Source organism: Capricornis sumatraensis, chromosome 3 (genome assembly GCF_032405125.1).
Source record: "Capricornis sumatraensis isolate serow.1 chromosome 3, serow.2, whole genome shotgun sequence".
NCBI lineage: Eukaryota > Metazoa > Chordata > Mammalia > Artiodactyla > Bovidae > Capricornis > Capricornis sumatraensis.
Genome location: NC_091071.1, coordinates 69432561 through 69459543, shown reverse-complemented (window position 1 = coordinate 69459543; position 26983 = coordinate 69432561). Strand labels below are relative to the sequence as shown.

Below are 26983 nucleotides of genomic sequence, written 5' to 3'. Positions count from 1 at the left end.
CGTTTGCCCAGCGAGCCCGGAAGGGGGTTTCTTTTCCTGCCCAATCTCCGCTCTCAGGCGGCGCCGGCTCTGTTGTCCCTCGCCCCACAGCAGTGCCCTTCCGGGCCCAGCTCCCGGTGTCAGTTTTTCTGGGCTCCTCGAGGAGTTGGGGCCAGGAGGTTCGGAGAAAGTGGCCGCTTCCCGGCGCGGGAGTAAGGGGCGCGCCCCTCTTCCGCTGCGCCGGGCCCGCGCCTCCATGGGCCCAAGCCAGAAGCCCAACGTGTGCGGCCGGCTCAGTCGCCGGGCGCTGGGCTTTTTCTCGCGCGACGCGGGCATGGTGCAGAGGACGAACCTGGGCATCTTGCGGGCGCTGGTGTGCCAGGTGACCGCCTGCCGGCCGGGAGGGGAACGAAGGGCAGCGGGGCGACGGGGGTGGGGGGCGTAGGGGAGGGTCAGGCTTACTGCTGGGCTGCAGTTTTTACGCAGTATAATTCCCTTTTAAGAAGATCGCAAGTGATGGGCAGGGCGATCCCGGCCTTGAAACTGTGGGATTAGTAAAGCCATTAGCAGAACCGTCACATGCTTTATGGAGAAGGAAATGGCAACCCACTCCAGTGTTCTTGCCTGGAGAGTCCTGTGGACAGAGGAGCCTGGTGGGCTGCTGTCTATGGGGTCTCACAGAGTCGGACCCGGCTGAAGCGACTTAGGATGCATGCATGCGTTGGAGAAGGAAATGGCAACCCACTCCAGTATTCTTGCCTGGAGAATCCCAGGGACGGAGGAGCCTGGTGGGCTGCCGTCTGTGGGGTCGTACAGATTCGGATATGACTGAAGCGACTTAGCAGCAGCACATGCTTTTAGTTTTAATTTTCTTGTATCTTGCAAACAATTTTTCTAAAAATTAATTACCGCACTTAAGCCGAAATGTGAGGGCAGAGTGAGGAAGAATTGAACATACTATTTTTTAAGAACGTACTTGAAGTTATTTTGAAAACTGTAAATTTAAATATCCAATTTAAGATTGGTGCACAGTAGAAACTTATGAGTTATTTCCTAAACCGAAATTCCTTGTGTTTTTCAGGAAAGTACTAAATTTAAGAATGTTTGGACAACTCATTCCAAATCACCTATAGCCTATGAGAGAGGAAGAATATATTTTAACAATTATCGGTGCTGTGTCAGCAGGTATCTTGGTGACAATTTTTGATGTAATTCATTTGACTCTTGACCTTTAATTTTTGTAGAAACACATGCCTACATTAGTGCTTAGTGTAACAGAATGGAAAAATAGGTTCAAAATAAGGGTAGGGTATAAAATGCATGTAATTTAACATCTTGTTAAACCTAAAGGCTGAGGTTTCATCTGTGTAAATACCAATTTAAAGAGAATTTATAATGCAGGCAAATTGACAGAATGCTGAGTAGAGTGTAGTAGTTTATTCTGCCTAAGGGATACCAGATGTCAGGAGATCCAAGTACCTATTAATTAGATGCTGTTTTAGAGAAGAATTTCTGTATTTTGGTTTGAAAGTACTTGCCTTTGTTTTAAAAGAAAATTTTCAGACTTGCTAATGTAGTAGATATAGTATATATATAAATAGTATAGTGAGCCCCCATACATTCATTACCTAGACTCAAAAAGGATCAAGATTTTTGCCACATTTGCTTATCTGTCCCCATATCCTTTTCCTTTATACCTTTGCTAAATATTTTAAAACATATTCCAAACATGCCATACTTAAGTTTGCGTCTCTAAAAAAGTAGGGTTATTTTCTTATTTAACAGCTTAATAATTCACCCATTTCAAGCATACAATTCAGTTTTTACATCCTTGAAATTCATACTCAGTGGAAATGACTTGATGAACCATTGATGGTTCGTATAGGCAACCATCACTACAGTTAACTTTAAAACATCTTCATTATCTCAACACTGCTCCTCAGCTATCGCCACCATACCTTCACCACTCTCTGCCCTATGCACCTGCTAGCCTGCTTTGTTTCTATAGGTTCACCCATTGTGGACATTTCAAAAAAATTGAATCACGAAATACTTGATTTTTGTGTGTGTGACTTTTTTTTTGGTGACTGGCTTCTTAGTAGATTACCAGTTTATTATTAAACTTTATAACACAGGAACAGCCAGATGGAAGAGATGCACAGGGCAAGGTATGTGGGTAGGAGCACAGAAATTCTATGCCTTCTGAGCATGTCACTCTTCCTGAATCTTCATGTGTCCACCAGCCCAGAAGCATTTCTCCTTTCCTAAAGTATATATTAAATGCCATGCATTTTCCTCTAAGCACCGTTTTCCCTGCATCCTTGTTTTTTTGTGCGTGCTCAGTCCCTCAGTTGTGCTGTCTGCTCAGCCATGTCCGACTATGCAAGAATACTGGAGTGGGTTGCCATTTCCTACTCCAGGGGATCTTCCCTACCCAGGGATCAAACCTGCGTCTCCTTCATTGGCAGTTGGATTCTTTACCACTAAGCCAGACCCCTGTGTTAATTAGAAATGTGTCATTTAAGCTCCAAATATTTTGATTGATATTTAGATATTGGTATCTAACCTAAATCCATTGTGGTCTGAGACCATATTTTATATTTTTTTCTAGTCTTTTAAATTGTAGTATTTTATGACCCAGAGTGTAGTCTGTCATGGTGAACTCTTCACATGGGCTTGAGAAGAATGTATTGTTGCTGAAGTAGTCTAAAGATGTCAGTTCGAGCCAGCTGATTGTCAGTACTGGTCAGTTCAACTGTAGTCTCACCGACTCTACTTGTTGGATCTGTCAGATACTGACAGGTTGTTTTGAAGTCTCTAACTATAATGGTGGATTTGTGTGTTTCTCTTTGTATTCCATCATTTTTGTCTCAATATTTTGACATTCTGTTGTTAGATGCATTCACATTATATCATTCTACTCTTTATCCCTGATAATTTTCAGTGTGGACGTCTACTTTGTCTGATATTAATATGGCTACTCCAGCTTGCTTGCCTTTTTTTTTTTAAGTTAGTATTTGCATGGTATATCTTTCTCCACCCCTTTGCTTTTAATGTATCTGTGTCTTTATATTTAAAGTGGGTTACTTGTATATAACATATATTCAAGTCCTGTTTTTTATTCACTCTATCAGTTTGTCTTCTGACAGGTGTATTTTAGACCATTCACATTTAAAGTGATCATTGATATAATTGGTTTGATACCTCCCACATTTGTTTTGTTCTCTTTCTTCTTCTTTTGGTATTCTCATTATGTGTACATTACATGTTTTCTAATTATCCCACGGTCCTTAGATGTTCTGTTTTTCTAATTCTTTTTTCTTTCTGGTTTGGGAAGTTTCCTTTTTTATCTTTTTCATCTACTAGTTTTCTACTACTAGTTGAAAGAAACTCTTTAATTTTCATTTCACAATGTTGGAATAACAGATTATGAAGGTGGAATTCAACAGAGATATTGATAGTAAATGTTAAAAGGTAAAGAAACAATTCAATATGCTCTAATTTTGGAAAATGATCTGCAGGTGGGTATAAGTGTATAAAGAAAAAGTAGAGTGAAATGAGCCAAAATATTAATAACTGAAACAAAATATTAACATTGGATAGTTTTGTGTTATTATAATTTATTACATATTTGATATTTTTCTATGAATGTGTATTATGAATTTTGTGATTAAAAAATAATGTTGACATTTAGTTAAAAAGAGAAAAGCAAAAGCAAGCAGCAAGTTGTATTTTTGGTGTTCCAAATCTCTGAATTTAAAAAATCGCTGAAATCCAAGCAAACACTATCTTATTTATGAAGAAGAATAATCTTTTTTCCCCCTAGTGTTGCATCAGAGCCACGAAAACTTTATGAAATGCCAAAATGTTCCAAATCAGAAAAAATAGAAGATGCTTTATTATGGGAATGCCCAGTGGTAAGATTTGCTTTTATAGCATGTTTCTAAAGCATTTGTAGTCTAGAAGAACTGCTTATTGTTAATATATTGTGTAAAGAAATAAAACGTTTAAGTAACATAGTGATTCTTAAACCTTGAAAGGAAGCAAAAGAGAGCATATTTTTTATTTTTATTTTTCCTCATGAAGTAACTTCTGTCTTAAAAAATTATATGTTAATACTATGAATATACTTTTAACTTTTAATACCATTTTTTAATCTTGAGAACTAAGAAAATGTTATGAACTGATTAAAGGTTTCATATGCAATATAAGCTAGTTTGTAGTTATTCTCAGTGTTTAAGAGATTATTCTACTTAATATATTGAGACAATAAAATATTTAGGGCAGCAGTTATGTTTCATGACTCTGAAAGTGGATTCTTATGGGTTTCCTCTATTAATCTTCTTAGGAAATAATAAGATAAAAATGAAAAATAAAATAATAGATAAGTTCATTCCATCATATCCATATTGCCCCTGTGTGTATTTTTCAGAACATTTTTTTCATAAGATATTAACATCTTGTCCTTGCTAGAGGAGTTGGGAAACAAATTTATTTGTAGAATTACTTCACAGAGCCTTTAGTACTATTAATACTTCTAATAATACTAATGTGCATGGTTATTGTCAAACCATTTTCCCAACTCTTTTGATCATAGAACTTCCTATTTTGAGTTATATTTCTAACTATTAATTTTCCATGGTATCAGTGTTATAAGAAACATTTAAGGAGTACTGCAGCATGTTAATCCAGTCTTTCAATCTGGCTGTTTAGTTTTTTAGGAAAAATAGAATATATGACCAAAAATAATGTTTAAAGTTAATAGACTATGCTTTGCATTTATTATTAAAATTCTTTAAAAGGAAAAAAAAAGGCATGTTTGTACATAAAATTGTAGTTTTCCCTGGACAGTTACTCTCTTTTCATCGAAGTTTCCTTTTTAAAAATAAGAAGCTTTTAATCTACATTTTCTTCCCCAACTCCTTATTGAAAGTTAAAAATAACTATTTAAAGCCTTCTAATCCACTTTCATTGATGAGGGGAAGAGGATGACAGATTTCTTAATTGAGAAAAATTTTGAAAGACATCAATGCGAAGCAACAAAAATTTAGAGCAATCTTTACAAAAATAAAGTTTCCAATAACCTAATTCCTAATCTCACTTCTCTTTGAACATTTTGCTCTTATTTGAAGTGAACCAAGATTTTCCATTGAGAAAAACAACAAAGCATATAGTATTGTTGTTAATATACTCATTGTGAAACTAAATTTAAACTAGCACCCTTCTCTTCTGAGACTGTGTGAAATACAACTTTTAGTTTAGGAAAATAGTTCAAACCTATTATGTTTGCTACCTAATTTTTTTTTTTTAATAGGCAAGATATGGGTGATACATTTTTTAAAACTTTAAAAATTCCTTGAGATAATACTTATGTAAGACATCAAAGAATTAAAAAATTTACATCATTGCCTATGATTTTAGTGTAAGACTTGAGTAGCTAATAAGTTTAAACACACACTCACAACCAAGAAACAAACACACACAAAGACCTTGTTTCTTTCCCTAACATTCGAAAGAGGTGACAGGTCTTAAGGTGTGTAAGTAAAATAAATGTGCCTGCATTCTTTTCTATTCACTTTTCAGCCTAAGCAACATCAGATTAATGTTAACTTCTCTATTCTTAACTTTCATCTTTCAACTCGCTTTTTATTCTACAAATCAAAGTAGAACCCTTGGCTTCTCTTTCTCTTCCTGCCTTAAACTTCCACCCTAAGGCAGCTCCTCAGTGGCAGATGTGCCTTTTTTGGAGGGTAGTTCATTGGAGTCAGGGATTATCTTTAAAACTAGGTCCATCTCTGTTCTTCTTTGGCTGCTGTGATTCTGGATGTTAGCTTTCCATCTGGAGTTAGAGGAGAGCCACAGTGACTAGTGGGATAAATTGCTTTTTTCCCATTTTAACTTCTATCGGAAAACAAGTCTTGGAATAAAGAAACCTCTGTTCTAGAAAATAACTCTTAATCGCTTATGCTATCTAATGTCATACTTGGTTTTAAGAACTCTATTGTTATCATAGCAGCATTATTAGTATTACTTGTATTACTGTTGTTATTATGATGATGATTGGCTAACATTTGTTGAATACTTAATTATTAATAATTAATAATTATTTCTGGAGAAGGAAATGGCAACCCATCCAGTATTCTTGCCTGGAAAATCCCATGGAAAGAGGAGCCTGTCAGGCAGCGGTCCATGGGGTCACAAAAGAGGCACAATTTTGGTGACTAAATGAAAAAATAATTATTTCACGTACTGCTTAAGCACTCTATGTGAATAAGCTGACTTAATAAATTAATAATGAAAATCATTTCTCACAGTTTTAATCTTTCCTCATCTTATTTATTTTTGCATTAATATTTCTTTTTAAAATTTACTTGACTATTTGTTTAGCTGTTTTCTTTGGATATGGATTACTGTAGATTGTTCATGATCAAGCAGTTTCAGTTTTATCTCTTTTAAGGGAGAAATGCTTCCCAATCCATCAGATTATAAGTCCTCACTCATAGCACTGACTGCTCATAATTGGCTACTTCGTATATCAGCAACTACGGGAAAAGTCCTTGAGAAAATATATCTTGCTTCATATTGCAAATTCAGGTATTAACTGTGACTCTATTGTTTAAAATTTGATTATGAAAAATTGAGATTTATGGTCTAGGATATTTCAAGATTTTTTTTTAAGTTTTCTATTGTATATGTGGATCTCAGTTTATAAATCTATTTATCTCTCCTCATGACTGCTTTTGAAGATCTAACCCTTTGTCATCTACCTTTGTATTCCTCATAAGTAACTAACCTCTAGTAGTTGTCAGATACCCTTTTTTAAAAAAATTTACTTTTTACAAATAGTATTTTTTATGTGGGATATATTTTTTTGGTAGATTTTTCTGAAAGCTAGTCTGTTGCAGTTAAATTACCTGCCTAGTATAATCTAAGAACTGTTACTTATAAACTCACAGTTTTATAAATTAGATGTAAATTTTTAGAATGAATATAAGCATGCCAAATGTGAGTGTAACATTTTTAATGTTTTTTGTAATTTCTGTTTTACATCAGAAATGATTTTTGGTTTTCTAAGTTTTGAATATTGACAGGTCAAACACAATTTTTATTCACTGAGACTCCAGAAGGATTAAAATTATATATATATATATATATATATAGTAATAAATGCATATGAGAATCTTCAGGGAATTCGTTTATTTTTTTTAATTAATTACTTTTATAATTTAAGTAACTGAAAAACTGTTCACTTATAAAATATCTATTATATTTTGATTTGAAGTATAAGGAAACTGACCCAAATGAGTAAACTTCTCTTTATTCTTTTAAAAGATACTTGAGCTGGGACACTCCGCAAGAAGTCATTGCTGTCAAGTCAGCTCAGAACAAAGGTTCAACATTGGCCCGGCAGGTAGGCATCTTTAAAAATTCAGTAAAATAATTTGTTTCCAGAGAAACTTGTCTGAAAATTCGTTATGAGAGAACTAATGATCTTTGATTTCTGAAGCATGGTATCAAAATTATTTACCACCAATTTAAAATATTCTCTTCAAGCCACCCTGGGGAAGTACAACGATTACTTTCCATTCCATAGCAGAAAAATATTCACTAAACCTTATTTTTCAAAGTAAAGAAGCTACCTTCTTCAAGCAGATAAATCACTCACGTTTTAACTGTTGATATTTTTTCTATTTCATTTAGCCATGTTAGTGTAGTGTTAAATGATATACCATGATAATGCTGTGTCTTTTGATTAGGCTGTTGATGATGAGAATTCCAATTTACAATAAAAATTAAATTGTGTTATATTATAATCCAATATATTAATTTATAACATCTATTACCTAGTACATACATACATTTTGTTATGTATTATATAAAGTATGTTTTTTACAAGGTATATTGTGTTAAGAAATGCTTACTGTTATGATTGCTTTAATAGATTTTTGTGTGTGTGTATTTTGTTGTGTCTGAAGGGCTAAAGGTTTAGTGGACATATTTTGAACATGTAGGCTTTCCTGTTTAAGTAGCTTTACAGTTTGATAGAGGATGGTTTTCAATTGATGAAAATAGAGTGCTTTTATTTTTTAATTAAAAGTTTTTTATAAAAAATGTTCATAGAAGTATAGTTGTTCACAGTATTATGTACATTATAGGTGTACAGTACAATGATGCATGATTTTTCAAGGTTATACTCCATTTATGTGCTCAGACACTCAGTTGTGTCTGATTGTTTGTGATCCCATAGATTGTTTAGCCCGGCAGGGGCCTCTTTCTATGGGATTCTCCTGGCGAGAATACTGGGGTGGGTTGCCATGTCCTCCTGCAGGGGCACTTCCCCACGTAGGGATTGAATCCGCGTCTCTTCTGTCCCCTGCATTGGCAGGCAGAGTCTTTACCGTAGCGCCACCTGGGAAGCCCATACTCCACCTATAGTTATTATAAAATACTGGGTTATTTCCTGTGTTGTACAGTATATCCTTGTAGCTTGTTTTATACGTAGTAGTTTGTACCTCTTAATGCGCTAATTCTTGTATTATCCCTTGCCTGTCCCCTTTACCCACTGGTAACCACTAGGAAAATAGTGGTTTGAATATATTCCTGAGAGCTGTCTGTGATGTTAGTCTTTCCTTTCAGGCAGGCATTCAGCAGCCTGTTTTGCTGTACCTTGCAGTGTTCCGTGTGCTGCCTTTTTCACTCATAGGGGTTCTGGAGATCAACAAAAAGGTAAGAACTCATTTCTCATTTAATTATAATATTAATTTTTTTGACATTAAGATGTGATATTATTGTTTAATTGTTGATTAGGTATTTGGTAAAGTTTTTAATTAGGAAGTTAAAAGCAGCTGCCGAAATCCTAAAGGGAGTAAATGGAAAAACTGGAATTTGAACTTATATTTGACTCTAGAGATTAAACCACATTTTAAAATAGAGTGGCTACTTTATTTTAGCATTCATTATTTGAAAATACATTTGAATTACACAAATCCCTCTTTAGAAAGTGGGGAACAAGGATCAGGGAATAGAAAGTCATGGGCTAGTCAAAAACAAAGCCAACCATAATTATCCTTTTAAAAGATGACAAAAAACACAACTTATGAATGTAATTGTTCTCTTTGTGCTTGTGGATTAAGTAATTGTGTATACTTATTACAGTCTACAACAGGAATGGAGTTATAGATTGTTTCTATTTATTCTTACATCAAGATAATCATCTGAGGGATTTGATTTTGATTGTGGTTATTTGAAACTAAAGTACATCTTTCACTTACCATGCGTAATAAGACTACCTGGGGGCCAGGTTCAGAATGTACTTTAAGCTCTTTGCTGGGGTAATAAACCTTTACTAAGTGATTTATCTTGAGTGGAAACAGAAACAGATTTTCAGTTAATTTCTACTTGTTCTTTCCTTGCTATGAACATTTGCCTATGTTGGTTGGCTTTTGTTAAATATTAACAGAGGCACAAAATCAAGTTCTTTATCAGAGCTCTGTGGAGCATCACAACAGGATCCAGTGTACAGAACAGAGACAGGGAACAAGGAGCCAAAGCCTTACTCAAGATCAGCTAGGTTAAATGTTTCTGTGTGTATTTGGTCTTTAACATGTTTGGTTTTTATATGACTAAAAAATCAAATAGTAGTAGATGTTTAAAGAACAAGGTAATGATAAAATTCTCAAGTTGGCTGTTTTTTATTAGAATTACTTTCTTAGATCAGATCTTTTCACCACTAGCTGAAAAAGGTCCCTTTATAAATAATATTTTATAAAGAATAGGTCCCGGTATTCATTCAGCCATGCAAATATTGCATGGTAGAATTAAATGGGCTCAGTTTACACCTGTGTCCATAGGGCAAGGGATTTGTTATTACAAGATTTTGAAAAAACTGGAATAAATGAAAGCTGCTGCATCATTTTGAAGGATATATATTAAATTCCCATTAGGACTTCAGTTTCAGACCCTGGAGGTTAGCACTCACCCCTAACAATACCTTAGCTCCAAGTTCCTAAATTATAATGAAGTTGGAATGTTAGGCAGCAGTGTTGTAGTGGTAAACTGAATATTAAACAGATACACATACCACGGTGAAAACTCAGAGGATTGGCCTTCTGGTCTTTTCTCAGGTGATGTCTACCTTTCCCCTCAGATTTTCGGGAACATCACAGATGCCACCTTGTCTCATGGAATACTGATTGTGATGTACAGCTCAGGACTGGTCAGACTTTATAGCTTCCAAGCCATCACCAAGCAGGTAGAGAAAATTCAAATTTGCCATATTCAGATTAACTTGAGATTTGAATGGAGGTATGATATTTTTTTAAGGAGATATTTTTAACATAAGGCTCTGGTATAGATTTCAGCTCTACAAAACTGTACAAATGCAGAAAGGCAAAGTAACCTTTAAAAGAGGGGCGGGAAGAGAAATAGAAAGGCCCTTAAATAACTAAAGACATTTCCTCTGTCATATACATGTGAATTTGATTTTTTTTTCTCTCTCTAGACAGCAAATAAGTAGGTGCTAAAGCCACCATTTTTGTTTTGTTTTGTTTTTAGTTCATGCAACAGAAACTTGACTTAGGGTGTGCATGCAGATGGGGTGGGACTACTGGAACTGTAGGAGAGGCTCCCTTTGGCATTCCTTGTAATATTAAAATCACAGGTATGGCTACAATATAGTACTTTTTTCACCTTAAAAATTAAGTGGTTGTATTGATAGTGATTAATTGTAATCATCCAAATGTTTTTTTCCTAAATTCAATTCATTTTGCTCCTATGCAGAGTATTCCTTGCTTTTGCATAAGTGTTCACAGAAATCTGTTATTCATTGAAATAAAGGCCTGGGGATGCTGGGCCTTGCTTGGCCAGAGATCTGTAACCTTTGGCAAGTGATTTTACCTTTCTGGTCTTGATTTCCTTATCTACAGAATAATAAGTTGCAACAAATGATAATACCTTAGCTCCTTTAGAACTTCAAGTTTTGCAATTCAGTGAAATTTATCCAACTTAAAGATCAATAAGGCACAAAAAAGAAAATTATATACAATTTTATAAGTATAATAAAAATGTTCTATGTTTAATTAGCTTATCAAATTCAGCAGTTTGTTGGAAAGAAAACTGCTACAAAATTGAGCAAAGTATGTCAGATAAACCATAACTGACCAGAGTTCATCTCATCAATACAATCTGCATCTATCTTAATACAGATAGATATAAAAATCATGAGTAAATTTAAAAAGAAAATATATTTTGTTATCCTAATGTTTGTTTATCTTTATTCTTAGTTCATTAAAAAGTATTTTTTATCATGTTGCAGACATTTACTTCTAATCAATAAACGTATTTAGGTAAAACTCCAAGGGTTTTTCTAATATGAGCCAAAATACAATTTTTTTCTATTATTATATAATATTACATCATCAACAGATCAAGAAACAAATGAAAGACTTAATTGTGAGAAAGGAAATGTTCTTTTTATTAGTAAATAACAAAGTGTGAGGACTGAGAGAGTTCAGTATAGCCAATTATCCAGGAAGCTCAAAATAAAATTTAAAAAAATTACTCAAATTCTTAGGCGTCTTGGGTGAGCTGAATTAGGCAGTTTTGTAAAAGCAGCCTTAGCAGTACCTCCTGTGTGTGCTCAGTCACTCAGTCATGTCTGACTCTCTTGTGACCCCATAGGCTGCAGCCCACCAGGCTCCTTTGTCCATGGGATGTCCCAGGCAAGAATACTAGAGTGGATTGCCATTTCCTAATACAGAAGGCAAGAATCTGTTAAGAATTTGAAAACTACAGACTCCAGTGATAACTAATATGTATTATTTTGAAGAGAGTTTCCCTAAATGGTAGCATTGTTCTCTTTGAAAGGCAGATAATAAGCAAGTAAAACAAAGAACGGGGTAATAAAGAAAGCTCATGGTGCCTCTGATTGTGCTGTGATTTTGGTCCCTGTTTACAGAGAGAAGACTGAATTTGGGATCACAATCTTGATCTGCTCCTATGAGAATGAAATTCCACTACTAATTGGTGGTATGGTAGTGAGCAATTACTTAACCTCTATGGGCCTCATTTTTATCAGCTTTAAAACAATAACATTGGAAAATATGATCTATGAAATCATGTGCCATTGTAAAACAATACAGTAATTGTTAGACATTTAGCTTAGAAGAGTAATGTATTATATTGGAAACTATGTATTTTTTTCAGACTATGTTGACTGAAATCCAGTTTATTTCTCTAGATTTGTTTTTCAGGATCATTAAAACCTATACAAAATAATACTTATTTTAACTTTAAGTAACTTTTTTAAGACAAAGGAGTTCATTTTCATTATAGAAGAATTGGGAAACAATGATAAAATAGAGAAAGTTTAAAACACTCAACAGTCATCCTGCATGGCATTAGCTGCTATCACCTCTGTGTTTTTTGGGTAATCTTATAATGTATATATGCCTAAAACCAAAAGAGAATCATACTGTGAACACTGTTTTGTAACTTACTTTTTCAAAAATCAACTCTTTTGAAGTGTAATTTACATGCACTTAAATGCAGCCATTTAAACTGTACAATTTGAGTTTTGCCAAATATTTATATCCATGAAACCACTCCCACAATCAAGATTTAGAATATTTTAATCACTCCAAAATGTTCCCCAGTGCCCTTTCCAGTCAATTTCCTTCCATCCCCAGCCTTCAGCAACCAGTGAATGTACTTTCTTTCACTCTAGATTTCTAGAGTTTTGTATAAATGGAAGCATATGATATGTAATTTTGTCTGGCATCTTTCACTCACCATATAATTTTTAGATTCATTGCATATAGTTATCTGTAGCCTAATCCACTTTTAAATGTTAATATATTACAAATATTAATTTCTGTTTGGATTATTTAATAGATGGTCTTGTGAAAAAAATAAAGTTGGAGTCCTGTCTCTTTACATCTAAAGAAACAATAGGTGGATCAAAGATTTTAAAGTTCTGTGAGAAAACTGAGAGAATCCTTTTATCGCAGAGTTGAGAAGACCTTTCTGACACAACCACAGGGCCATTAAAGAAGAGATTGCTAAATTTGGCTACATAAAAAGTGCTTCATGGTAAAAGCAGAAATAAAAGTAAATAAAAGCACACACACAAACCAACCAAAATTCAAACAACAAATAGGGGACATATTTGCAACATACATTATAAAGGGGTAATTGCCTCATTATATATGAGTTCTGCAAGCCAATAAGAAGAAATGACAACGTAGCAACAACAACAAAATGAGCAAAGGATATTGTGCAGAAGAAGAGGACTATAAGTGACTTTTAATTAGGAAAGGACAAAGCCCAATGTCACTGATAAAGAGAAGTGCAAGTTAACACTACCATGAGATACTTCTATTTAGATACTCAAATATCAAAAAGTTAGGTAACAGCATTTGTAAAAGTATAGAAGAGACACTGTTGTTTATTGTTGGAATCCCTTGTGGAGGACAATTTGTCAATATATTTCAAAAATTTAAATGCATGTATTCCTTGAGCGATTCCATTTTTATAAATTTATCCCAGATATATTCACATGTGTACAAAATGACAAACATATAATTATAACATTTTTCTAACAACCAAAGAATGGAAACAGTATATATATTGATAGGTGACATTGGTATTCTTTCATTGTTTGGCTGTGTCATAAACTTAATTATTAAAAAGAAATAGGAATTATTTTTGCTCCTTTATAGAGAAGTTTCCAATATTTGTTGGTAAGTGAAAAAAGGAGTGCAAAACTATGTGTATAAAAAGCCTCATTTGTGTTATATTCATATGCATATGTTAAAAATATAGATGTGAGCACATGCTTTGAGGATTGCTTGAAGTATCTGGAAGGACACACAGAAAAATGATAAATGATAGTTACTTTTGAGGGAATCACATGGAAGGAAAACTTAGTTTTCATTATATTTTTTTCCGATACTTTTTGAATGCAGTTGTCGTATTATCTTTGCCAAAGAGTAGTCCTCTCTATATGTGTGCACATGCTAATTAAGCTCCTCGAGGTTTTAAGAACTTAATTTATGTACCATTATATGTGTAACTTTCCCTTGTGGCTCAGCTGGTAAAGAATCTGCCTGCAATGTGCGAGACCTGGGTTCGATCCCTGGGTTGGGAAGATCCCCTGGAGAAGGGCAAAGCTACCCACTCCAGTCTTCTGGCCTAGAGAATTTTATAGGCTGAATAGTCCATGGGATCACAAAGAGTCGGACACAACTGAGTAACTTTCACTTTCATATGCATAAACTGTAAATTTATTTAGCCAGTTTACTATGGACATTTAGGTTTTTAAAATTTTCTGTGCTTATAAAAAAGTACAAGAACATTCCTGTAATATTAATAATACTGAGATTTCCTCATCGCAGGTGTGAAATCAGCCATTCTTTGCAAACTCCTAGCCCTTTCAATTGAGAATAGAATTAGAGACCAAAATTTGGGATCTTGGGGCTAACGGTGACACACCAGAGTTGTAGCAAGCCAAGTCCTGATGCTACTTTGGGGCCATTTTTAGCAACTTCTAGGAAAAGTATTTCTTCTTAAATACATCTTTTTGCATTAATTTTTTTTCATTATGAGTTCCTATTTTATATTCTCTACAACTTCCCTACTTAAATTTTTAACCCCCAATTCAAACTCTCATTATACTTTTTTCTCTTCATAATTCTTTTCCTCATCCACCATCATTTGGTAGCCACCATGTTATCACATATGATGTTTATCTATCTTTCATAATTTACTGACTGATGTATTTTGCCCATTTATCTATTTGGGTGTCAATAGTTTTCTTATTGCTTAAAAAAAAAAACTCTTTATATATTAAGAATATCACCTTTTCCTTGAAAGGTTTCTTCAAGGGTATTTTAAATGTACTTGATTTGTTTGTATCTGTCTGTTCTTTCTCCTGAAGACTTCAGTTTGTGAACTCACATTTCATTATTTGTTTTTCTCCTTTGTGTAGCTTTAAGTAGTAAGTTGCCCTTATGCAGAGGCCTAACCAGGCACACACTTCTATATGTAACATGTGACTCTGTAGTGAATGCTCTCCCTAAGACAAGTCCCTTTACAGATGGTGGTGGCCTCATAAACCAAAGATTAGACTCTGAAGTTAGAAACAAAGGACTCAGATTAGACACCTTCCCAGACAGGCCAAGCGGTATCCTCATAAGGGCTCTCCCCAAAGAATTCTAGTCTTCAGAAGCAGCAGCACCTTCTGTTTATGCTTGTCTCCAAAAGTAAGTCTGTTACACTCCGTATAAAATTAAGTATCATCAAAGAAGAGGACTAGGAAGCACTAACAGATAGTCCTTTTGTGGTGTCAACCTCCAAAAGACAGTTGCTGACAAGATATATCTAAATTCCCTTAAAATTAACTTGTCTAATACTAGTAGTAGTGGCTCTCCTTTGATAAAACTTCCACTGTGACAAGACCCGTCCTAAGTGATTACTTTCACTATGACTAATATCACTTCTACTGCATAAACTTCAGCAACTTAAGCAACTTCTCTTGTAAAGTTTGCTAAATATAACCTGTTAGTCTAGAATATGAAAGATCTCTTCCTCACGTTTGAAGGAATTATTAAACCTAATACCTGGTTGGATTTTTATGAGAGTTGGAAATAGTATCTAACTGAGGTACTTATTAAATGGCAACTGCTTTTATTAGGTGTACCTTGTCATTTTTTTGCCATCATAGGCACCTTCAGCCCACTTTATTGCCCTCCAGTTGCATGTCACACATATCCTGAAAATGGATGTCTAGAAAGTTGACTTATAACCTAGCAGCTGTTTGCTACTTGCCTTTTCTTATCAGTAAGCCTCTTTCCAGATTGTATTTTATTTCCTTGAACATACCCATTTCTCATTGGTAGAAATTAATAGATGATACATGCATAGAAAGGTTGAATTCAGTTAATGAAAGTTCCAAAGCTACCAGAACAAAGAAGCTAATAAATTCCTTTCGCCCATCTCTGCAGATACACCGCCACTGCTCTTTGAGGTGTCCTCGCTGGAGAATGCTTTTCAGATTGGAGGCCATCCTTGGCACTACATCATTACACCTAATAAGAAGAAACAGAAAGGAGTTTTCCATATTTGTGCCCTAAAGGACAATTCCTTGGTAAATCATGGTGGTCAGGCTTTAGTAGTAAATTAATATCAGAAATTCTTTATGCTCTGCTTCTCATGGCTCAGAGGGTAAACCATCTGCCTGCAATGCAGGAGACCCCAGTTCAATCCCTGGGTCAGGAAGATCCCCTGGAGAAGGAAATGGCAACCCACTCCAGTACTCTTGCCTGGAAAATCCCATGGATGGAGAAGCCTATAGGCTACAGTCTATGGGGTCGCAAAGAGTCGGACACTACTGAGTGACTTCACTTTTCACTTTCTCTAATTGGTCCACGTTCCCAGGAATTACTTTTCAATTTGTATCGGTAATTTGTAAACAGTGGAAAGTACAGGAGAACACAAAGAATATAGCAAATACTTGTATGTACTACCCAGAATTTAAAATATTATTAACATTTGAAAATTCTCAGGGCACCAAAGATGTATTAGTTTTTCTTCTTACCATCTCCTTGCCCTCACGTAAAGCATCTCAGAAGCTCCATAGTGGAAATCGTTGGTGGAATGTGTTCAGGCTGCCCCTGAAATGACTGGTGGAATATGTTGTTGGTTCTGCTTCTTCACAGTTTGTTGCTCTTGGTTTTTCAGAGCAGAATTAGATAGTATTTTGTTGGTCACAGTATAAGCACTGAAACAACAAGTTTTCAAGGATATTTTAAAGTTATATATGGCAGAATAGGAAGAAAGGGTATATAGCAAGACAATAGAAATTTTTACCCTTTGAATTAATTTTCTTTATTTTCTTTTTAGAAATGATTTAGGCATTGATTTATCATTTAGTAAACATTATTGAGGACCTACTATATGCCAGACTTGGCTGGAGACAGTCCCTTCTCACAAGTTCAAAACAGAGCAGATAGGTAGATTAAGTAAAATGCAGTCCATTCAGTACAGTGGTTGAGATGAGTGCAGAAGAGGGAGTGCACAGGGGAGGGGGGTTTATACTGTTGTTTATATATCCTTGTTTCATTTATTTTTTTTTATATCCTTGTTTTATATTGTTGATTTACTTTAGTTCTGGAACCTCTTGATACATCAAATTAACTTTTTGTGAGACAGACTCAGCTTATTCCACACCCTTCTCTTCCAGAATCTTTCTCAGTCAGTCTCTATTGGACCCAGTGGCTTTGAGAGTCACCGGTCACCTTTCACCACCCTAAAGATTTGCACAGTCTCGGGTCTGTTTATCCATTTCCCTTTAGATCATGGCCACGAGGAAACATTGTGTGTAGTATCTTTGGATTTTTTTTTTTTGCAGAAGCATTCTTCCCTTCGGTTTTCTCATCAGCCTGTCACATGCAGCACCTCCTCTTTGGCCTAGCCCAGTGACATCCTCTTTTCCAGTGAATTCTGGGGACTGTTTACCACAAGTTTGTGGTTTGGTTATTCATATCCCAGCAGTGGACATCCTTCAGCCACCAAGGACTCTGTCATATTGCTTTTTCGTTGAAATTTCTATCCAGTCAAACCCTGCATAGTTCATATTCTTCCTAAATAAGAACTGATAATATATTCTTTTATGTGTGTGTATAAAATGGCCTTCAATATCTACATCAAGCATGGCTCTCTAGTACTCTGTTTGCATAATTACTAACTGTAACATTTAGTCATATCTGTATTTTAGCATATTCATAAATAATTGCTGAATCCACGGGAGTTTTCAGAACTTTGCTGGACAACCCCGTTGCAGTGACATTACCTTAATGATGCGTATGTGCGTTACTTCTGCACCTGTCAGTCAGAAAAGTTGGTAACCCAAAAACATATGTGCAGGGGAACTGAAGAATTCAGAAAATGACCTGTAACTTTCTATTAAACTGAGCCTTAAACTAGCATTCAAGCAAATAATAACTCCAGAAGCTGATAATAATGCTGCCTAGGATTTAACACAAAAAGAGATAATGTTTCTTTCGCATGTTGTGTTTAGATATTATAATAAAGAGAATAGTCTCCTAAAGAAAGATATGGGTTATGTGTACATGTTTATGTGTGTGTTTTAAGTTTTATGTTACATGAAGGAGCATTTGGACATAATGCCAAAATGGACACATTAACCTTTTTTTTTTTTGGCTATGCTGCGTAACACAGGCAAGATCTTAGTTCCACAACCAGAGATCAAACTTACACCCCCTGCAGTGGAAGCACAGAGTCTTAACCACTGGACCATTAGGGAAGTCAGTGGTTGCAACCAAGATGTTTAATTTCATTGATGTTCTTATAGGTAAAATACAGTCATGCCACCATTTCTCTTAGAAATCATTAGGTTCTTGAAAAATTAAAATACCTGTGCTAATTTGATACATAAAATGTGCTAAATTCCAATTATTAAAAAACATGGCATACAAAGTACTTGCGATGTAGCCCCTGCCTGCCTCTCCAGTCTCATGACTGGACACTCTGCTTCTCAATTTAATTTTGTCTGCTACTCACGTTTTTGCACATGCATGCTATACGGACAAACATATCTGTGCTTTTGATTGTGCTATCTCTTCTTTCAAGCCACTTTCTCATTTTAAGGCAGAGTTCAAGCTCCTGAAATTCTGCTTACCTGGATTGGATGCTTGATAATATCCTGTGTATGGCTTGACTACTTTATTTTCTCCACAGCCTTACTCTGTTTCTGTCTCCCTTCTTGAATATGAGCTTCTAGATAACCAAGATTATGTTTAGTGCATGTCAGGTATTAACACCTCGTGTCATACCTTGAACAGAGTGTCCTGTCAGTATATGCTGTGGAATTAATACTTTTATATGTCAGAAACTTTGAGTATCTAATAAAGAAGAAGGTGTCATTTCATTGTACATTGGAGAAATTAAATGACTCGGATAAAGCCAGTAAAGTTAATGTATCCATGATGGTATTAGTCCCCAGTGCGCCTGTGTGTAACGTAAAACATTTGTTACATATGTGATCCATATGGCAGTATCTCTTTCTTTATTTTAATGTTTAAATATACTAGTATGAAACAAATCTCTCTACTTAACTTAAATGCTAGGTAGTATTAGACCATTTCCTTAGCATTAGTTTAATATCCGACTTACGCAAGGAGACTGTCCGACCTGTTTCATTGCATGTTTATTTTTTGTGCTGTCTACTCTTCTGATTGACAATTTGTTCAGGATAGGAAAGGGAGAAAGAAGTTGTGGGAGACTGCAAGTACATAATTACGACAGTTAAATAAGGGAAAATCCATGTACCTTGAAGGCTAATCTGCTGTTTATTAATAGTAGGTACAGAACATTATGCAGATGATTTTTCCTCTTTGTGCGTCAGTTTCCTCATGCATACGATGAGGATAGCAATATATGCTTCAAGAATTGCTGAGATCAAAAGAAATAATGAGTAGAAAACATGTAATCCAGTGCCAGAGACATACTAGATGCTTGAGATATGGTAACTTAAGTTACCACGGTGCATGGTACATCTGTGAAATTTCTGTATTTAAATGTTGTGGATTTCTCAAGCTTGAGTATCCTAATTTATCCCTAATATACATCCCAGTTCAGCTGGTTCATATTTTCTCTTCCTATACCTTTAACTTACTGACTATCACTGATACTGGTTTTGAAAATTATTTTATTTTCCTTTAATTTTTATTTTCAATATTTTGTCCCAACTTCAGGCAAAAAATGGGATCCAAGAAATGGAATGTTGTTCTTTAGAATCTGATTGGATCTACTTCCACCCTGATGCTTCTGGCAGAATAATACATGTTGGCCCAAATCAGGTCAAGTGAGTATTTTCCTTAGTTACTTTAAAGTTAAAAATAGCTTATGGTAGTATTTATTGGCAACTGTATTTTTGCCAGCTAACTACTGAGCCAACCGTGGAAATTATTAGCTGCTTGTAGGGTGCTTCCTCAGAGAATGGCATCTAGAAAATGTTACTTTATACTTTCAACCTTACCCTTAATGTCTATAAATACTATATTTGGGTAAGTTCTTTGATGGATAAGGGATGACATATGAAGGAAAGGAGATCACAGATTGGTTCCTTCACATCAGGTCTTAATTCATTTCTCCAAGATTAATGAGAGATGATTTATCTTTGTTCTAAAAGACAGTCTTACTGCTGGAGAAGTAGCAGGTCGTTTGAAGTAAACCTTATTTTATTTAGTTTACCCACATCTTTCATGTAATCAAAACACTCTTCATTTAGCTTCCCTGACACCACAGTGCTCTTGAGTATTTTCCTCCCTCTCTGATCTTTCTTAATATCCTTTCATGTTCTTCCTCTTCTAACCCACACTTTAATTGTTAGATGTCCTCAGGATTAGACCCTCTTTCCCCTCTTTCTTGTTCCCTTTCTACTTGATTCTTCTGTTTATTCCCTTGGCTTCGAAGATCATGTATACACCAAAACTCCAAAAAATTTTTATGTTTCCCTAAACCTCTCATCTGAGCTTATGTCATAAGTCCGGACTCGTTCTTAACACTTTCTTACCTTCTTGGTTTTCATCAGTTTCCATGTTGTTAAACACTCAGTTGCATTTGCCTGTATACTCTCTCTCTCTCTCTCTCACACACACACCCCACATATCCCATCAATCCAGTTTATTTTGCTACTAACATTTATTTTGCTGACATGTCTTAAATCTGCCTCTTTCTACCCTTGGCCACTGTCACATCTTGGCTAGACCACTGTCATCGCTAGCCTAGACTATAGTAATAGCCTTTTTACCAGACTCCAAGAGTCTACTTTTTACTCTCGACGTCTGTTTTCTTCTTAGCAGCGCGAGTGATTTTTTAGAAACATTAACAAACACGGAAACGTAACCATGTGAATTCTGCTTTAACCTTTTTATGGCTTCCTGTTGCACTTAAGATAAAAGACCAACACAGTGAGCCAATCTAAAAGATTCCTCCCACTCAGTTTACTTCAGTCATGCTGCCTTTTCAGAAAGCTGAGGGCCTGTGCACTCTGCTTGGAGTCTGTTTCCCTTATCTGCCTAATTTCTGTTCATCCTTTATGGCCCTTTAAATGTCCCTTTTTCAAAGAGTCCTTCCCTGGTACCCTTCATTAGATTAGCTCCCCCATCATATTTTCACTGTGTCCACTATGCAATCTTCTTCTGCAGTACTGATAGAAATTCAAACTAATTATTTGTTTGGCTCTCTGTTTAAACATCTTGCTTTGGAATCATGAACTCCGTAACAGGGAAAGGGTCTGTCTTGCTGACACCTGTAACCCTGGCAAGGAGCACAGGTCTTTGTGCAGAGTAAGTGCTCGATGAGTATCTACTGAATAAGAAGGGCAACGTCCGCATTCTTTATTTTGTATGCTTCATGATAATTAGTCTGCTCTAGATCAGTTTATAGGAGGATGAAGGAACTTAATGAAAGAAAGATTACTAACTTTTAACAGAATGTCATAAAAAGTATAGTTCAGCTTCAGTAAATCTCACTCTTCCTGTTTGTTACCACCCGTCTTTTATATTGAGTTTAAGAAAATAAGTTTCACAGAGTGTTGTCCTTTTGCCAGGTTTTAAAAGATAAGCACTCTTAAATATTGGCAGTAATTAAGATAACTAATTAAGAGGTTTAAATATAATCTGATTTCTTTGTCTCCTGCAAAACTTGAAGGCCTTCAGCTCTCCTTGGCCACAGGGGCTGCTCCTCCCTGCTCTCTCTTCACTTGCACTTGAGACTCTTAAGATTTGAGGACATTGTGCTTTTGATGCTCGTTAATGCTGTGAAAAGATTTGTGTGGGTGGTGAGAAAATTATTTTATTTTCACTTGCTTAACAAGCTTGATCTGTGAGGCCATTTACACTCAGAAAACCCAAATCTTCAAATATAATGCTAAGACAAAAAAAGTATTAAGTCATTTGCAGTTTTAAAATATTACTCTATCATGAAAACTTAGACTAAGTTGCTAATGCAGTCTATATTATATTTAACGTTTAGTGTTGTTCATTGATAACTAATTCTGTCTTCAGAAATAAAAATGTAAGTATCTACTATAATGCCACTGTTAATGCTGAAACATTGAAGACTTACTGCAGGATGCAGAGAGGAGGTTCTTTAGAATGACTTTCAGCATGGAAGCTAGTGTAAGCCTCAGCAAGCTGCTTCAGTAGCACCTGTTGCCACAAGTCCAGTGGGTTTTTTTGTTTAACAAAATCTCTAAATTTGAAGAAAGTTTTGGACACTTAAGTAATCAGATATTAATATTTTGGAGTAATGAGGAGAAGAGAACTGACTCAGGGATGTTAGTATAAGTTTCATTTGTTCAGTTTCTTTTCAGTAGCTCAGCTTTGACACTTTGATGCTGCGTTGACGTCTTAGGTTCTTAGAATCCTTTTTACCTTTTCAGAGTTTTAAAGCTAAGTGAAGTAGAAAATAATAGTGCCCAGCATCAGATCTCTGAAGATTTTGTCATTTTGGCCAACAGAGAGAAGAACAAAGTAAGTCAGCAGTACTTTAAAATCCTCTGTATATCACTGTCTATAGAAGAATATAATGTGCAAATGTGTTTGCCTTTTAGTGTGGCTGAAAAGAACAACACAGTCCTGTAAAAGTCTGTTCATTTTGTCTATATGGGTAGCCAGTCTTAGCCCCACGTACCTATGAGATTTGAAAAGAGTCAGTTATATTGACTTTGTCTTTTGCTTATTTCTGTTTCCTTTCTGGGTTTCTCTTTAAATTTTTTTGATAAGTTATTGACCTTTAGGTTTAATTAATTGTGCAAACCTAGGGTAGATTGGGTTAAAAAATCACACACCATTCTTTAATTCCAAATGATTCTTTTTCTTTAGCATACAAATTAAGAACATGAAGAAAATCATGCAGAGAAAAACAGATCCACTCTTGTATTTGCTATACTATACTAAGGCAGAAATCAGAAGGGCAAGCCACATACTAAATCTGTAATCTCTATGTTTATTTTTGCCTATTTTGGTATTTTATTCTTTAGAAGTTTTATTGTAATTAAGTATTTTTACTAATTGGAGGATCTGGAACCTGATTCAGAATTTTCTCAACTGAGGAAAGACTTATGGATGTTGGAGAAGGATTGGTTAGTTTTAACAAATTTGTTTAGTCTTGCCATCAACTACATATAACGGTACTTGTCATAGCTTTTTATTTCTCTCCATGTGATAGAATGAAAACCTACCCACTGTTACAGCTTCTGGACGGGTGGTAAAAAGAAGTTTTACCATTCTGGATGATGACCCAGAACAAGAGGTATGACTTTAGCCAGAAAGAATAAACCAAACTAGCATGAACTTGCCCTGGGATAGAGGTCAGGAAGCTCCATGCAACCTTAGTCAGTAGAATTGTGCAAGCTGTTTGAACCAGGGCATCCCCATCATCCTCTCCTTTCATACTGAAATTATTCATGAGATTTTGCTTGTAGAAGTGTTCATAGGACCAAAATAATTTGAAAAAGCAATTATTAGCTTATTTTTTTGTTGTGTTGATGTGCACGCTTCCTAGGGAAATCTCTTCTGAGAAAATTATTGAGTTATATTCTGATGATTGTGACTTTCGCCTTATGTTTCACTTACTAGACTTAGATGTGTTTGTCAATGTTCATGGCCCAGAGGAAGAAGGTGTGAGGGTGTGGTAAATCAGCTCAGCCTTTGGAGATAACATTTCTATCTATGCTCCCACCCATTCTTTTTCTTTCTACATAGTTTTATAATGTTAGAATAGTTAAGCCACAACTGTAGAAATAATCAAAACTGGATTTTGCCCCTCATTTATTTTACTTTGTCTTCTGTTCCGTAAGACTTTCAAAATTGTCGACTATGAAGATGAGTTGGATTTGCTTTCTGTGGTAGCTGTTACTCAAATAGATGCTGAAGGAAAAGCTCACCTGGATTTCCACTGTAATGAATATGGAACTTTACTTAAAAGTATTCCACTCATGGAGTCATGGGATGTGGTGAGTAGAGTCCACAGAATACAAAGTTTTGAGAGTTTTCTTTATAGCTGACTTTCATTGGAACAGATGTCACTGTGTTCATATCAGTCCAGGTTTATCTCTACCAATGACCATGTGAAAGAGATTTTCCTACACACATGACAGAATGAGTTCTTTAGCCTTTCTCCCCTAGAAAGTAGAGGATGCCTGCTTACCAGTGGTCTTAAAGCTTCATGTTTTCTCCTGAGACATATTATCTGACCACAGTCTGATTTCCTCCCATTTTACAAGTTAGGTAATGTTTTGAAAAATAAAAATTCTGTTTTCTGTATTGAATCCTCACAGTTACTTAATAGAGACTTCTAATCATGTAGAGTTTTCAAGCACTCTTGGAAGCATTTGTCTCTCCTGAGTAATATGGAATATAAAAGTTGTAAGGAACAGATGTCACTTTATCCAATCATTGTTTTATCAGTGGAGAATGTGAAAGATTTAGCAACTTGCCCACGGTCACAAGTGAAATAGTAGCAATGTTGGCAATAGAATCTGGGTGTTGAGACATCTAAGTCCAGGACTCTTCATTCTTAATATTTTGTGTAATGCTTTTTTCGTAAGTCATCTGCATATCCACAAATAATGAAAAATAAACTATTTCTGGCAACTATTTTGCCTTCAAGTATATAGTTGAGCATCCCTAAAGATGCTGTGACATCTTAGTGAAACAGTATTGAACATGGTTATGTGAAGAGGAAATCCTATTTGCCTGTGTTTTCATTGCAGACGTACAGCCATGAAGTCTACTTTGACAGAGACTTGGTATTACACATAGAGCAGAAGCCCAGCAGGGTCTTCAGCTGCTATGTTTACCAGATGGTATGTGACCCCGGGGAAGAAGAGGAAACCACAGACAAAAGGAGTAAAACAGATCACAATAATTTTAGATTTTGAGATGTAACTTAGGAGACTTCTAGCCAAACACCCCAGGAGCCATGTCCAGTCCTCTTTTTTATCATCTGCATAGTATATTCTCCAGTGTTTTCCAGAAAAGGTCTTGTGTTGACTTCTGACGATTGTGACTTCTTTTTTAAACTCTGGCCATACAAGGTGGTCAAGACTTCACTTTGTATAAAGGTTTTTACAATAACATCCCAAGAAGCCTGGCATTTTGCATTTTTTTAGGTGGGTGGTGATGCAAATATAAAATACTAAAGGTCAGAGAAGGAAAGTTAATTCTGATTATTTGGAGGTCATTGAATAGGGGCTGTTTAGCGTGGTTATTAAAGGATGGCATGGAATTTTGACTGGTGAAACTAGGAGGAAGAGACAGAAGGATACAAAACATACAGCAGGAGATCCTATATCCTGTCAACCAGACTTGAAGGATGGAAGATGAGATCTGTAATATGAAAGCATACTTGGAAAAAAAACTGTCATCATGGTTTTTAAAATATATATATATGTATATGTGTTTGGTATTATATATAGTAGCAGAAGTTGACTTTTCCATGGTTTTTTTCTCTTTGATGTTCCCATTGGTTTTTTTGTGTTTCTGTTAGACTAATCTAAAAGAATTCAAGCAAGCTTTAAGTGATTTTTTTTCTCATACATAGCCTGTTTAGCTGTCAATACATCTAAAAATATTGTACTCATTTCACTATTTTATTTATTTGGTGAATCTGCCAGTTCTGCTTAGACAATATTTTTACACCGAAGCGGTAAGATAAAGGTTTCCTAGGTTATACCAGCTCTGCTCCCTGTGGGAAGAATAGATAAAGTCCCAGGAGTTTTTATTAGTTTGGAGACTGACTGACAGCTAGAAAAAGCTTTTGGTTCTATCTTAATTGTGGAATGAGTATTTTTTTTCTTCTTTGTTAGAACCGATGGAAATATGATTCTTGAACTCAGATAATCATTCTTAAGAATGTTAAATAAAAGCAACCCAAGTAAAGGGAGAAAATGTTTCTTTGTGCTTCCTACTAGAGAAATCCGGTTGCCTGCAAGCCACATGTTTAGCACATTCTCTGATTCAGACTCAAAAAAAAAAAAGTGGTAAAAATAGAAGGGGAGAAAACAGCAGTAAAAATCATTGCTGATTCAAATGTAAAGTTAAAATACGGGATTTTAGCTTGGATGATTTATATTAAAATTACCCAGTTCTTCAGTTTTGGCTTGGTATGTTAAGAATAATGTGAATTCTGCCCTGCCCTTGAAGTTTGCAGATAAATTTTAAGCTTATTGTGCTCAACAGGGCTGATGAGAGAAAGGTGTTAGCTATTCACAAAGTCAAGATATTAGTAAAAGAGTCCATAAATTTAAAAGCAATAAAGGGAGCAAACTTAAAACTGTCATTTGTGCAATAGAAAAGAAGATTGCCAACATTTTAGAACAGGGGTAAGTATTTATATGTTGGCTAAAAATAAATCTTGCCGAGTCTGCTCCTACGTATAATCATTTGGGAAAGTAGAAGTGATTACCTCATGAGCAAGATAATAAAACTATCTTCATCTATTAAATTCTGATCATTTTATATCTACTAGTTGAAAAATCCATTCTCAATAGCATACATAGTAGTACTATTTCATATTTCAAGCTTTCAGAGTATTTTGGAGGTATAGTTGTGATTACAAAGAAGTTGGATACTTATAATGTGCTAGAATTTTGCCCCAAACTTCCAACTAAAACATGAGCTAAATCTAAACAGTCCTGTCCAGTGAATTTATATCTTGAAAAACAAGTCCGATAAGAGGAAATAGATTTAAAAAAAAAATCAGAGAAAAGAAAAACCAGTGTGTGTAGGTTTTAAAGCAGGTGTGGTGCTATGTAAAAGCAGAAAGCCTGCTCTCCATTTCCAAAAGCATTTCAGAAAAGGATGTCTTAAGACTTCAGTCCTGTCAGATTTTTTTTAAAAGTAGAAACTCATCTATTCACAAAGGCATCTGAGAACTATCTGAAGATGATACCGCTCTATTTAAACAAACTAAGGTA

General features: G+C 35.3%; 1 protein-coding gene across 2 annotated transcripts; it reads left to right on the top strand.

Annotated features, from left to right (window-relative positions):
• Positions 1–235: 235 nt before the first annotated feature.
• DCAF17 (DDB1 and CUL4 associated factor 17) lies at positions 236–25790 on the top strand. Of its 2 annotated transcripts, XM_068968609.1 has the most exons (14): positions 236–361; positions 1061–1164; positions 3806–3896; positions 6437–6573; positions 7312–7390; positions 8617–8706; positions 10127–10231; positions 10534–10639; positions 15981–16123; positions 19752–19861; positions 22445–22535; positions 23233–23316; positions 23864–24019; positions 24779–25790. In XM_068968609.1, the coding sequence occupies exons 1-14, from the start codon at positions 236–238 to the stop codon at positions 24944–24946; spliced, it is 1590 nt and encodes a 529-aa protein (XP_068824710.1). In that variant the 3' UTR covers positions 24947–25790. The 2 variants fall into 2 exon arrangements, with proteins under 2 accessions (XP_068824710.1, XP_068824711.1); XM_068968610.1 differs by lacking the exons at positions 19752–19861; positions 22445–22535.
• Positions 25791–26983: the final 1193 nt, after the last annotated feature.

Bases quoted from the DNA above. Each gene is read 5' to 3' on its own strand.
- DCAF17 (XM_068968609.1), top strand. From the start codon at position 236: ATGGGCCCAAGCCAGAAGCCCAACGTGTGCGGCCGGCTCAGTCGCCGG. The intron at 3,897-6,436 runs GTAAGATTTGCT...ATCTCTTTTAAG, and splicing joins TATTATGGGAATGCCCAGTG to GGAGAAATGCTTCCCAATCC. The intron at 7,391-8,616 runs GTAGGCATCTTT...CTTTCCTTTCAG, and splicing joins GTTCAACATTGGCCCGGCAG to GCAGGCATTCAGCAGCCTGT.